Genomic DNA, 13700 nt, shown 5'->3' with positions numbered 1-13700 from the left:
CTGAGAATTAGTAAAGGAAATTAACCTGGTAGTTCCTTTGTGACAGGAGATATTGCATATTATTTTACAATTTATATAATATTAATTCTTTGGTATTATGAAAGCACTTTCTTTTGAATTTTTATAGTTTTCCAGTTTTATTGATATATAATTGACATATAACATTGTCTAGTTTAAGGTATACAATATAATGATTTGATACATGAATATATTGTGAAATGATTACCACAGTAAATTTAGTTAGCATCCATCACTTCACATAGTTACAATTTTTTTCTTGTCATGAGAACTTTTAAGATCTACTCTCTTAGCAACTTTCAAATATTCAATACAGTATTTTTAGCTATAGTCATCTTATACATTATATTGCCAGAACTTAGTTATCTTATAAATGGAAGTTTCTTTTGAGTTTTAGAACTTACTTGTCATGAAGATAACTGTTTGCCTTCTTGTGAGTAAAGACTTTGCTTTAAAGTCACGCCGCCTTTGCAAGTTGGATCCTGAGCCCCTGGCTTCCTCAGAAAGTAGGAGTGATGGTATTTGTCTCTCTGGTCACGAAGACCACAGGAGAACACATGAGGAAGGCGCACTCTGAGTTCACCTTTAAGACAGCTCAAGGTTATCGTCTCCCTTTTGAGGGACTTTACAGAACAAACAGCTCTGCCTCTCTGGGTCTGTTCTAGACCTGTCATATAAAATATTGAAAAATTTTAATTACTCTTTCTATTATGGAAAATATTTTCACCATGATAATTTCTATTTTAGCACAGTTGGAACACTAAAGGAAAGCAAAGATTATAAAATTTATTAAAGTTTGTGTGTTAGTATTCTATTGCTGCCGTAACATATTACCACCAGTATGATGACGTAAAGCAACGGAAATTTCTTATCTTGCAGTTCTGTGGATCAGAAGTTGAACAGAAGCCTGAGTCTCACTGGGCTAAAATCAAGGTGTTGACAGGGCTGTGTTCCTGTCTGGGAATTCTAGGGAAGAATTCATTTCTTTGCCTTTTCCAGCTTTTAGAGGTCACTGCATTCCTTGCCTTGTGCTCCCCTTCCTCCATCCCCAAAGCCAGCAATGTTGGGTTAAGTCCTTCTCATGTTGCATCTCACTGATCCTTCCTTCTGTCTGTTGCATCTCTCTCATCACAGCCAAGAAAGGGTCTCCATTTTTGAAAGATTCACGTGATTACATTGGGTCCCCACATCTACAAGACACCAGCTTAGTTTTCACATATGAAACTTTAAAAATTATAGTTTACTGTACTAAAAAACCCCTGCCTTCAATCTATTTCTGGTATTAAAAGAAAGCAAACTCAGTCTCAAACCTGATCCCTTTCCTTGAAGTCTTTAAAGGCTCTCTTAAATGTAACTGCCTTGTAATCAGTTTCTCCTTGCAAATAACTGAGAAGACAAAGTATATTATTAAAGATAATGAGGTGGAAAATCTATTTTCCTGTCTTCGAATAGACAGAAGAATGTTTCTCTATGCCCAGAAGAAATTTTCAGGCTATAAGTCTGGATATTAATTGAAGGTATCAAAAGAATAAGTATGGATGAATCAAACTATTGAAAGTTGTTAAAATAGGATAAAAAGTGTTTGTATTTGCATGCAGTATTATTCATTTAGGTAGAGTTTCATGCATGTGCAGAGCTCCTCTCTTTTCCTCCCACTGAAATTTTCAGTATAAATTATTTGAAAAAATTATTCTAACATTTTAATCCTGTTTGTTGCCATGCTTAACTTAGAATTTTTTTTAAAAAGGGTTTTGAGTAAGAGAATTATTTTAGTAACTCCATGGTAGTATCAATAGATACATAGATAGCTAGATAGATAGGGAGATAGATAGGGAGATAGATAGGCATAGATCCTAGAGTTATATTCCCTGGATTAAGGGGAATTTGACTTTTGGATAATGATTGAAAAGTGGTTTTAATATTTATAATTTTCCTTTTGATGTTCAAGTTTTAGATTTAGAACTGAAGCATATTTGATTTGAATGAAGGACCAACACATGCATTTTTCCAGGGTTTCTTTGCTGGGTTTGACACCCCTAGGGACCTCAAGCAAATACCTGAACATGATACTGCACATGTTATTCCTGGTCAAGGACTCTTATGGAAGTTTGCCTGTAGTTCTGAAGATAGATTTAGGCTAAAAGCCCAAAGAAGACCACAGAGAGGAAGAGAATAGAGTCAATGGAAGAAGCCAGGTGAAGTGTCGGTTCATAGCATCAACACTTCATGACACTCAGAAGTTTACCTCAACTATGAATTTTACTCTGTTTTTTCTCTTGGCATAGATTAGCTAGCACTAGTAGAAATGTCTTTGCAATGTGGATGGCAGATATAATAGGAATTGGTGGCTTCAAAGGTGGAACTTTAGATTCCAGTTCTTCTTCTTTATGTTTCTTGCTGCTAGTGCCCCTTCAAATTGCTCACCTGTACTATACACTATATAATGCACTCATACTGAATAGTATGTATATACTATATGCACTATATACATCCTCTATAAAAACAATAAGAATAATAAAATGTACAACTCTTCAGGAGTACAAAATATTATGATGGGTAGCCAAATTTAATAACTACCATAGAGCACCATGTTTGAGTGAGGTATTAGATTAAGCACTTGATATTATCTAATTTAGTCCTCACAAAAAACTTATCAGGAAGGCATTAGTTGTCTTCACTTTATAAAGGAGGAAACCAAGACAACTTTCTCTAGGTCTCACAGCTAATAAGTGGCAGAGCCCAAATTGAATCCAGGTTTACTTGGCTCCAAAGTTTTTCCTCTTACATGCTAATCAGTGTGGTTACATTTAATAATAATGAAACTTCTAATAACACATTATTCCAAATTTCACTTTCAGGTCAGCTGGAACACTACTAAGTTCTAATTTTTTTTGTCACTTTAGTCTTTCACATTTACTCTTTGGTCTCTACTGAAATTTTAACTCAAAATCATCTGATGTGAGCAAATTTTTACTGAGCCTGAGAAAAAAAGGGTGAAGGAAATTTCTAGTTAAATATTACAGGTGAATTCGTGTTTGCCCTCTCTGTTTCCAAAACTATTGTAAAGGAATAACAACGTATAAATTAGAAGGGGCAAAAGGAATGGGAGATGATGTAACATAAAATATGTCAACAAATTTTTGAAGATGGAAAGCTGACAGATGAATTGGTAACTGATTTAATCAAAGAAGAAAATGCAGAAATCTGTTTTTGTAGAGAGAAATGTCAAATGATACAAGAGGATAAGTGTCATAGAACCATAAAGATTCAGGAATCAGAGACATTAGGTACCCAGGAAGATACAAAGATTGTTTGAAAGTCTCTTTAAGGTGTAGTTAGGCATCTTGATTTCATCCTTACCTTTGGCTAGTGTCTACCTTTCTGCATCCTGGTACTAAAAATAAATTTGTTGTCTGGAGAAACTGAATTCAACTGGCACTAGACTTAGACACATATACTAAAGATTTGATGATTAATTGAAAGTATACAGAGTGAACTATGAGACCCCAACCCTCTTCCCATATTTAGCTTCAAGAATACTGACAGCTAAGCCTATGCCATCCATAACATGCATTCCTTAGTCAAAGATTGGAGCAGTACTTTCTGAGGAAACAGACCAGTCTAAATGGAAAACCCCACAGATACTATAATTTGAGGATCCTAAAACAAGCATCTACAATCACCACGTGATCTAACTGCCCAATCAACACATCTCACCCCTGGACATACAGTATCCAGTCAGCATTTTAGGGCTTCATTCTTTTTTTTTTTCCTTTAATTTTATTTATTTATTTATTTATTTATTTATTTATTTATTTATTTATTTATTCATGGCTGTGTTGGGTCTTCGTTTCTGTGCGAGGGCTTTCTCTAGTTGTGGCAAGTGGGGGCCACTCTTCATCGCGGTGCACGGGCCTCTCACTATCGCGGCCTCTCTTGTTGTGGAGCACAGGCTCCAGACGCGCAGGCTCAGTAGTTGTGGCTCACGGGCCTAGTTGCTCCGTGGCATGTGGGATCTTCCCAGACCAGGGCTCGAACCTGTGTCCCCTGCATTGGCAGGCAGATTCTCAACCACTGTGCCACCAGGGAAGCCCCAGGCTTCATTCTTAAGTATGAATAAATAGCCAAGAAGGAGGAAGAGGCAAGATTTTCTATGACCCTTTGATGCATATATATTGTGTTCTATTATGTTCATGTATTTCAAAGTGCTCTTATGCATAGCATTATTTTACCAAAGTCTCAAAGAAAACAAAAATATCATCAGCACACCTGATGCAGACATTGAATGCCTGCCTGAAAGTTGATTATCTAGCTCATTCTGCACTGCGTTTCAAAGAATTGCTTCCTTGTACCTTCTTCCACCACCACCACTCACTGTCAAGTCTACTCTTCCTCCCTTGGTGAGTACAATAAATGTTTATTTTATTAATAACATTTTATTAAATGTTTATACTATTGGGTGGGCCAAAAAGTGCCTTCAGTTTTTAAATTAAAAATAAAAGACATATTTTTCATTTCACCAAGAACTTTATTGAACAACGTATTCACTCTTTTTTTCCACTACCTTCTGCCATTTTTCAGGCAACTTCATAATTCCATCTTCCCAAAACTTTTTATCTTTTTGAGCAAAGAACTGTTCCAGGGAAGACTTTCAGTCTTCCAGGGAATTGAAAGTTTTTCCATTAAGAGAATTTTGTAAAGACCAAACTAAATGGAAATCCAAAGGTACAATGCCTGGTGAATACGGCAGATGAATCAGAACTTCCCAGCCAAGCTGTAACAGTTTTTGCCTGGTCATCAAAGAAACATGCAGTCTTGTGTTATCCTGATGGAAGATTATGTGTTTTCTGTTGACTGATTCTGGACGCTTTTCATTGAGTGCCGCTTTCAGCTGGTCTAATTGGGAACAGTACTTGTTGGAATTAATCGTTTGGTTTTCCAGAAGGAGCTCATAATAGAGGACTCCCTTCCAATCCCACCATATACACAACATCACCTTCTTTGGTTGAAGACCGGCCTTTGGTGTGGTTGGTGGTGGTTCATTTCCCTTGCCCCACGGTCTCTTTCATTCCACGTTGTTGTACAATATCCACTTTTCATCACCTGTCACAATTTGTTTTAAAAATGGAATGTTTTCATTACGTTTCATTAGAGAATTTTATGCGGAAACGTGACCAAGAAGGTTTTTTTTTGCTTAACTTATGTGAAACTCAAACATCAAAGCGATTCACATAACTAAGCTGGTGCAAATGATTTTCAGTGCTTGATTTGGATATTTTGAATATGTCGGTTATCTCCCGTGTGGTATAACATTGATCTCAGTTATTTTTTCAATTTGATCGCTATCAACTTCAACTGGTCTACCCAACCAGCAAGAAATCTCTGGCATGAAATTTTGCAAACCACTTTTGACACGTTTGATCAGTCACAGCACCTTCTCCATACACTACACAAATCTTTTTGTGCATTCCAGTTGCATTTTTACCTTTCTTGAAATAATAAAGCATAATATGCCGAAAATTTTGATTTTTTTCTTCCATCTTCAGTATTAAAATGGCTACACAAAAATTCACCAATTTTGATGTCTTTTTTTAATGCATGCTGATATGACAGCTGTCACATACTATCTAACAAAATTGTTTCGAATGAAGTTAAAGACAACTAAGTGCTGCTAGAGCCATCTTACGGAAAAAACCGAGTGAACTTTTTGGCCCACCCAATACATTTTACATTTATTCATTTTCAAATTGTTATATTTTAGTTATATAAATATTTTTATTGCTCAATTGATATATCTGTGAAAATCATATGTGTATTTTGGATTGGGAGAGAATGTATCATCATTTTCCCCATTAAATTAATGGGACTAGTTTTTCATTTAACAACTGTTTACTTAGCAACAGGGTTCTCAGAAATAAACTAAAACTGTTAATTGGGGCATAGTGTATAATAAAGACATTTTCAGATACCCAAGTACTCAAAAACTTTTCCTCCTAAACACCCCTTTTCATGCTCCAGAAAATATTGAGGATGAAAACAAAGAAATATGGGATTCAAGAAACAAGTGTTCCAACCCAGGGAAAGTGTAAGGAATTCCCAAGATGGTGTTGTAAAGGAAGTCTTAGAATAGCTGTGGAGCATGCCTGGCTAGCTTCTGGTCTCAGTTATAGCAGTCTCTGGTCTGTAGGTAATGTAACTCATAAACTGGCACCTCTTGTCTTGGCCAGGTTTTGATGGCATTGCCTAGTTGAGTTCATCTTCTGCTGGCTGCAGACCCAAGAGGCACTTGCACGTCCTCTTACTGTCAACCCTAAGCCTCTGCAGGGGTTATTGTGCCCCTTCCAGCCGAACCCATGGCAAGCCCTCTACTGTCAATGCTCACCCGTGTCATTCAAGCTGGAAAGCAGCTTGAGAACGTTAATCCCTAAGGCCCCTCTCTCTCCTATCTCATAGAACATCAAGGACGTATGGCCCAGCCCCAGACTGGTACAAGAGCATTACAAAAGGTAAACCCTTTCTACAACTTAAATAAGAGATTGGGGAACAGCTATACTATTCCCCCCATGGTGACTTCACTTTTCTAAATCACCTATTCCTCTTTCTTAAACTAAGTCAGGGGCTGGAGGGCGAGGGGAAGTTGTCATACACTCATGCTTACCTTTCTTTCTTACTGCCTCTTCCTATTCTCCCCTGGGACCAGAAAATGGGCTTTTTGTTTGTTTTCCTTTCCCTGTGTCATATCTCCCTTCTGCTATTGAGCAGCAGCAAGCTTGGCTGCTTTTCTGTTATGGGGCAGGAAGTGTCTCTGTACTACAGGAGAGCTCTATGAGACAGTCCTTCAAGCCCTTGATATTCTCATGGAGGAAATGAAGCAATCTGAACAACTTTCTCTCTTGACTTGCTCTCTCCGCTGTAGTCTTGATCCTTGACTAGATGCCTCTTTCTCCAGCCACTCCAGTGGTTGCTCAATGAGCTCACAGGAAAGTGGCCATGGTGACAAGGATAGAGGCTATGCATGGGCTCGACAACCTGAACTTCCTCTGACCAAGGCTGACCTGGCTACTGTTTCTCATTAACTTCCTACCTATCAACAGCAAACAAAACCACTATACTCTTGATAGGGTTATATCTATGTATATAATAAACTATACCAGCTCTTTAGTAGACATAAATTTTATAAATATTTTTTCACATTTTGTATCTTGCCTATTAATTTTCTTAATGATGTCTTTTGATGAGTAGAAATTATTATTTTGATTAGATCTAAGCTATCATTTTTTTGTTTTACAGTTATTATTGCCTTTTCTGTCTTATCTGAGAAACCTTTGTCTACCCCCAGGTCACAAATATATTTTGTTATATTTCTTTCTAAAAATTTTATAACACTAGCTTTTACATTTAGATCTTTGATCCATCTCAAATTAATTTTTGTATATGGTGTAAGTTAGGGGTTTTCATATGGATATCTGTTTTTTCTAGCACCATTTGCTGAAAAGACTTTGTCAAAAGCCAAAAAACTGAATGAAAGTGTAAGTCAGTTTTTGAGCTCTCTATTCTGTCATTGATCTACTTGTTGATCCCTATGCCAGTATGCTGTTCAAATATTGTAGCTTTATATTACATTTTGAAATCAAGTAATATAAGCACTCCAACTTCAGTCTCTCCTTTCTCATGACTGTGTTGGATATGCTGGGTTCTTGCATTTCTATATACATTTTAAAATCAGCTTCTCAATTTTTACAAAAAAAAAAAAAAAAAAGCCAGCTGGGATTGATTGAGATTGATGCTATCCTTAATTTCTTGCTGGTGAATGAGGAGTGCCCTTGTTTTCCTAGTAGGAATAATTGTTTAATTACTGAACATTATAGGATTTTTAAACTTAGGGTTCAGTGCTAATCCAGTACATTGTCTACACTGTCATCCTTTCATTATCTGAGGATATCCGTGACAGTGTTGTCTCCTGTGTGTGGCCTAGACTGAAAAGACCAGTGTAATCCCAAACTAATTCTTTATCTTTTGTACCTAGCCAAAATTTTCATAGTTTCCATCTAAACAAATACCAATAAAAACACTTCAAGGAGGAACCTATAATAAATGTGCTAGGAACAAATGGTTATAAATACAATAAAAAGGAAAACCTTGTTTCTGGTCAGTCTAATTATCACCATGTGTTCATGATTATTGGAACTTTCCCACAAGTGAGCTAGGTTTTTGTAAGCAACTTTAATTAGGGTACTTCAAAATAAAGTCACATCAGTAGAAGACTTCAGGACTCCCTGTTGTCAGTTGGGCATTATTTAATCACAATATATTCTTTTACTCTTACAAGGGTTATAAAGATAAACTCCTTGAATAATCAGTAAGAAGCCCTGTAAAACCCTTTATCAGGTATTCAGAAGGACATGACCCATCACATAAGGTGCTTCAGTAGCTGCTTACATTTTTTTTTTCATTTGTTTGTTAATGGTTGGTTGTTTCTTAATGGTTGATCTGTTTCCTGATAAACCATAGCACTTTTAAATAAAATACAGTTAAAAACTTGATCCAGACATATAATCTATTTTATATTACATTTTATAGTTAATTTCTTTAGCTGTAAAAAGGTGTCAAATTCTGAGACTTGCTTAAAGAGCTCTTAACAGAAGGGGAATCTGTTTAAGTCAGTAGGTATTTTGTCTTTTGGCTGAGCATAATCTACAGAGAATTTTGAAAATAAAGATGCATTTGGAGAATGATCAAAAAGACAAAAGATAAATAAACAATGTAGAATTTTTATGGCTAAAAACTGTTATTAATGGCAGCTGCTGGTGTAATCCATGGTCACTTTTTAGTGGAACTAGCTGCATATCCACCATTCCACCACTCAGTTTTAGACACGTATTAAGCACTAAGATAAACATATTAATAAAATGCTGTCCATGCCTTAGATAATTTCGCAGCTAGTGGAAAAGGATTATGTAACAACAACTAACTCTAATAAATTATGACAGAGTTATGTACAAAGTGTTCTAAGAACCCATGTGGAGAACAGTGAGTACTGCTGGAGAACGTGTGTGTATTCGCAGAGAGAGGACAAAGACAGCTTCAGCAAAGAGGTGGTACTTGAAATAGGTCTTAAAGAATTGAGTAAGAGTGGCTAGTACATCTGAAATCAGGAGAAAACAAATGCACCTTAAGTCTAGCATAAATTTTAGGATGCATTAAATTCTCAGTTCCATCACTGACTTAGCTAATATTTTAAATTAAAGTACTTTTAAAATCTATATTCTGAATATGTATCTTTTATGATTATGTTAAGTGGTGGTAATTTTTATTACTACTTATTATTCCTTCTCTTACAGTTTTGTTTAGAAAACCAGAAATCCTCTCAGTGACAATGGAGGTACATAAACATTTTAGCTCACTGACAATCCAAATTACTGTACAAAGTTTACTCCTATTGGCCAACTGATAGCAGGGTCTATGAAAGGTTGCCGCACAGCTCAGCAGGAATCAGTTGTATTAAAACATTATTCTCAGAGGGCTCTGCTTCCCTAGCCATTCAGGACATCTGAATGTTAGCAATTCCTTTGTTTCTATTGGAATACCTAATTGCCTTTAATAAAAATGTAGAGTTATTTTACTTGGGACTTTATTAAAAAAGTAAGAATATCTTGAAACTAACCAAATATTCACTGACTTGAAAATATATATAAATTACTATACAATTACATTAAGAATAACCATAAATACAACCTGCTGTAAACAATGAAGTCCTTAGGAACCTCCATCATTAATTCTCTGGTGAAACCCTTAGGCATATGTGGCCAAAGAAAATCTCTAAAGAGATTAAAAGAGATTAAAGAGATTAAATCTCTTTTAAGATTATTGAATCATTTCATTCATTTCTCCATCTTCCAAGTCTGTGTCGAATCTTGTCTGAATTGGAATAACCACTTCCTTTGTATCAGGGAGGTGTCTCAGGGCTTTAAATACAATTGCCCAGTACTCTCAATGTCCCCATCAGGAATTGTTCATCATTCAGACTTTAAAACAGAGTCAGCATCATTTGTTGCTCAACAATATTTATCTCAGAGATATGGACAAAGATAGAATTGATTGTCTCCTTTCTGTAAAAGCTTGACAGCAGCTTTTTATTACCCAAGAATTTATTTCAATTAGATGCTCTGTCTCTCTCTTTCCTCTGTTTGGTTCAACAATGCCATGACTAAGATTTTCTCAAACACTGGATTTCCTTTAATCTTATTCTTTTCGGTAAAGATAACTTCCCACGCTCTTATCACTTTAGCTTCAGAGAGAGGCTAGTGATATGGAATGGTTTCTTAACAGATACACAGTGTGATCTCTATACTAGGATGGAGTTTTGAGGGGAAGAGAAGAGAGTCAGAGTTCCCTTTCTCCTTGTGATTTATCTTCAACAATGGAATGTTATGATTGGATTGGTAATTTCTTCTTTGGAAAAGATTCTGTGTTAGGAGACTAATACCTCCCAATAGGATTATAAAACATTCTGGGAGATCCTCAACTCTGGATGGCCATTTGGAGCCAGCATAGGATCAAGGGGAGATGGACTAGCTGTGAACTAAACTTTGAGGAATAGATTAAAAAAGAAAAGTGTGTGTGTGTGAGGGGGGGATCTTTGATATTTATGACATATCCAACCAAACTGCTTATGGCAGGGATTTGGGGAAGGAGCCCTGGCAAGGAATAATGTACACACACTTTGCTGAGGTGTAGCCAGTATCATATAGCTTAGCCATCTTTAGTGGCCAAGCCATGTAACAGGGTACAGATGCAGTGCAGGAATGGGAGCTTTAATGTCTTGGAAACCTCACTAACAAAGGCAATTAGTTCAATAGAGAAAATGAAATTTAATACAGGATTTCAAAGAAATGTTCCTTTGTCAGTTTGTCTACATAAATTCTCTCTCCCTTCACCCCTATCCCTCCCCAGATCATTTTAATAGACAATGAATACATTGTCTTTCTTCACTGACAATACTCTAAATATAGGAAATACTTCCTCAGGACAAGCTAAATGGCTCTCATCTCTATCTTTTTTCACTAACACTCCCCCCACCTCTTTAAAATGGCTTTGTAAATCTATTAGCACATTTTGGAGCTGTCTTCATTATAGAAACAGACAAGTTACTAATTGATCTTTTCTGAAGATGCTATCCAGTACAAATGAAGAAATTTTAAGATTCATGAATGTAATGAGGATGTCTTATTTCCATATTTTGGTACTTAATATAAAATTTAATACTTAATGCAATGTCTGTTGAATGTGTGAATGAATGAACGAAAAGAGCTTAGAGATTTTTTCTTCATCAACATGATCAAAAAGACACAACAGTGCTTTTTAAAAAAAAAAAAATAACACGTTAAGCTTTTAGTTCCTAATCATTTCGCCAAAAGACTGTTCTCTTGATTCTCAGAAGTTCCTACCAGTTTGATTCTGATTTAGAAATGGAGAAATCTCTCTTTTTGATGCCTGTGTTTGCCTTACCTGAGTATTTGGAAGTACTCTGACCAAAAGCAGAATGGAATCCAGTCTTTCATTGGAGATTTAAAATTACTGAATACTGGTATTAAAGTAATATTTTAGTAAATTCAAAGTCTTCAGTCAGCTGCTGACTGAACTAATTTATCACTTAAGTAAAAAAATATGTTTAGCTTAATAAAAGTTAACAAAGGATGCTGAGTTAAATTATGTGAGGAAGTGGTGAGAGGGGTTGTGAACAGAGTGAAGAGTAAGAACCAAGACTTCCTAGGAAGTCACACCTACTGTCATTTTCTCATATCTGGAGTCAAAATCACTTCAAAGTTAGAAAACATTCAAGGATGTAATTCCTTATTTTACAGATGAGGAAGCTGAAAGATAAAGTAATCCACAGCCTGGTGGGTTTTTAACAACTAGACTATTCAGAGAGAGGTCGAACTATTCGTATGTTAAGGCTTTAGTTTAACTAATCTGAATGAAATAAACAGGGAAAGTATTGACTGATTCTCATACTATTACTTTACTACACTCTTCAGCTCTGAGGAAAGGGGCATAAAAACCTTGAATTTTATTCCTGTTGCTCAGTGACAGTGTTCAGAGAAATGTGGCATTTTTGCCATCATTTTGGCAAACTTGGTTATTTTTGTATGGCTATCTGTCCCTAAACTACATTATTAAGGATATTCTTTTTTTTTTTTGGCTGGGTTGGGTCTTCGTTGCTGGGCGCAGGCTTTCTCTAGTTGCGGTGAGCGGGGGCTACTCTCCGTTGCGGTGCATGGGCTTCTCATTGTGGTGGCTTCTCTTGTTGCGGAGCATGGGCTCTAGGCACACGGGCTTCAGTAGTTGTGGCACATGGGCTCAGTAGTTGTGGCTCGCGGGCTCTAGAGCACAGGCTCAGTAGTTGTGGCGCATGGGCTTAGTTGCTCCACGGCATGTGGGATCTTCCTGGACCAGGGCTCGAACCTGTGACCCCTGCATTGGCAGGGGGATTCCCAACCACTGCGCCACCAAGGAAGCCCGAAGGATAGTCTTAACTTTGTTCTTTTCAATGTAAAAGCTAGAAAAAATATTTTAAAAGCACTGAAATGTTTTCCTATGCTATATCTAGGTGGGTGGAGGGGGAAAGTGAAGGAGGAGGAAGGAAAAAGGATATGCTTAAATATTATTCAATTATAAGATAGGTATTAAAATTTTAACTTTTACAAAGTTAATGCTACCTAAAGGACATAGCGCTTTTAAAATTTTTCTGTTAAATCTTCTAAACTACATATAGAGTTCCTGTGATTTGCCTCTGTAAATATTGTACTATTTATTTTTTACTGATATATGCAATGTTAATCTGATTTAGAAAAATACTTTTTTTATGAATAATAGTTACTTAGTAATATCCTGGCACAAAAGCAATATATCTGCACAAGGTAGTTAGACATTACAGATAAGGAAAAAAAAGAGAGAGAGAAAATAAAAATCACATACAATTCCACCATCTAGAGATATTTCTCTTATAATGTAGATCTTTGCTGTTAAAAATGATGTTTATTACAACCTGGATCAATTGTCAGCCGTGTGAGTGAGCCCCCTGGCACTTTCCAGCCCAAATGAGCACCAGATTGAAACAGGAGGGAAGGGGGCAGGGGACAACCTTTAAAAGAACGACATAGTCATAGGACATGACAAAAACTGGTTAGAACTAAATAGATCCAAGATGGGAGAAGATTTGACTTCCAGTAAACCTTGAGCCTCATTATACACTCATTGTAATACATTAGCATGCTAAATGACATGTGCCATGTCATGGCCACCAGTGCCATGACAGTTCCTAGGCCAACCATAAAAGACCAAAAAGTGGACGGTGGCCCAGGGGAAATCTCCACCCTTTCCCCAAAATATTGATAGTTGGAGTAATCCTCTCACTCATTAGCCTGTGAAATTACCCAGCCCATAAAAACTAACCATCCCATATTAAGGACCTCTCACCTTCTGAGATGGCCCACACTCTGTCTGTGGAGTGTGTTTCTCTATAAATAAATCTGCTTCTTACCTATCACTCTGTCTCTCGATGAATTCTTTCTGCATTGAGACATAAAGAACCTGAACTTCATTAAGTTCTGAGACTAGGTGTGTGATCTCAATTAAAAGACCATGGGTTCTGGCTGGTTCGAGTCCCAGCCCATGGGTTC

General features: G+C 36.6%; 1 protein-coding gene across 1 annotated transcript in view; it reads left to right on the top strand.

Moving 5' to 3' along the window:
- Positions 1-13700, top strand: part of TMTC3 (transmembrane O-mannosyltransferase targeting cadherins 3) — a gene marked incomplete at its 5' end in the record, with an annotated part of 173164 nt that overhangs the window by 80488 nt on the left and 78976 nt on the right. Inside the window, 2 exons of the mRNA XM_082418911.1 lie at positions 416-4418; positions 6472-6524. Coding sequence (XP_082275037.1) covers positions 416-595 — 180 coding nt within the window. The 3' untranslated portion in view covers positions 596-4418; positions 6472-6524. The remainder of the gene's footprint in view (positions 1-415; positions 4419-6471; positions 6525-13700) is intronic.

This window comes from Balaenoptera physalus (assembly GCF_965194825.1).
Source record: "Balaenoptera physalus genome assembly, chromosome: 13".
In the NCBI taxonomy this organism is placed as follows: Eukaryota; Metazoa; Chordata; class Mammalia; order Artiodactyla; family Balaenopteridae; genus Balaenoptera; species Balaenoptera physalus.
The sequence above is the reverse complement of the archived record's forward strand: the minus strand, read 5'-3'. Positions and strand labels throughout refer to the sequence as shown.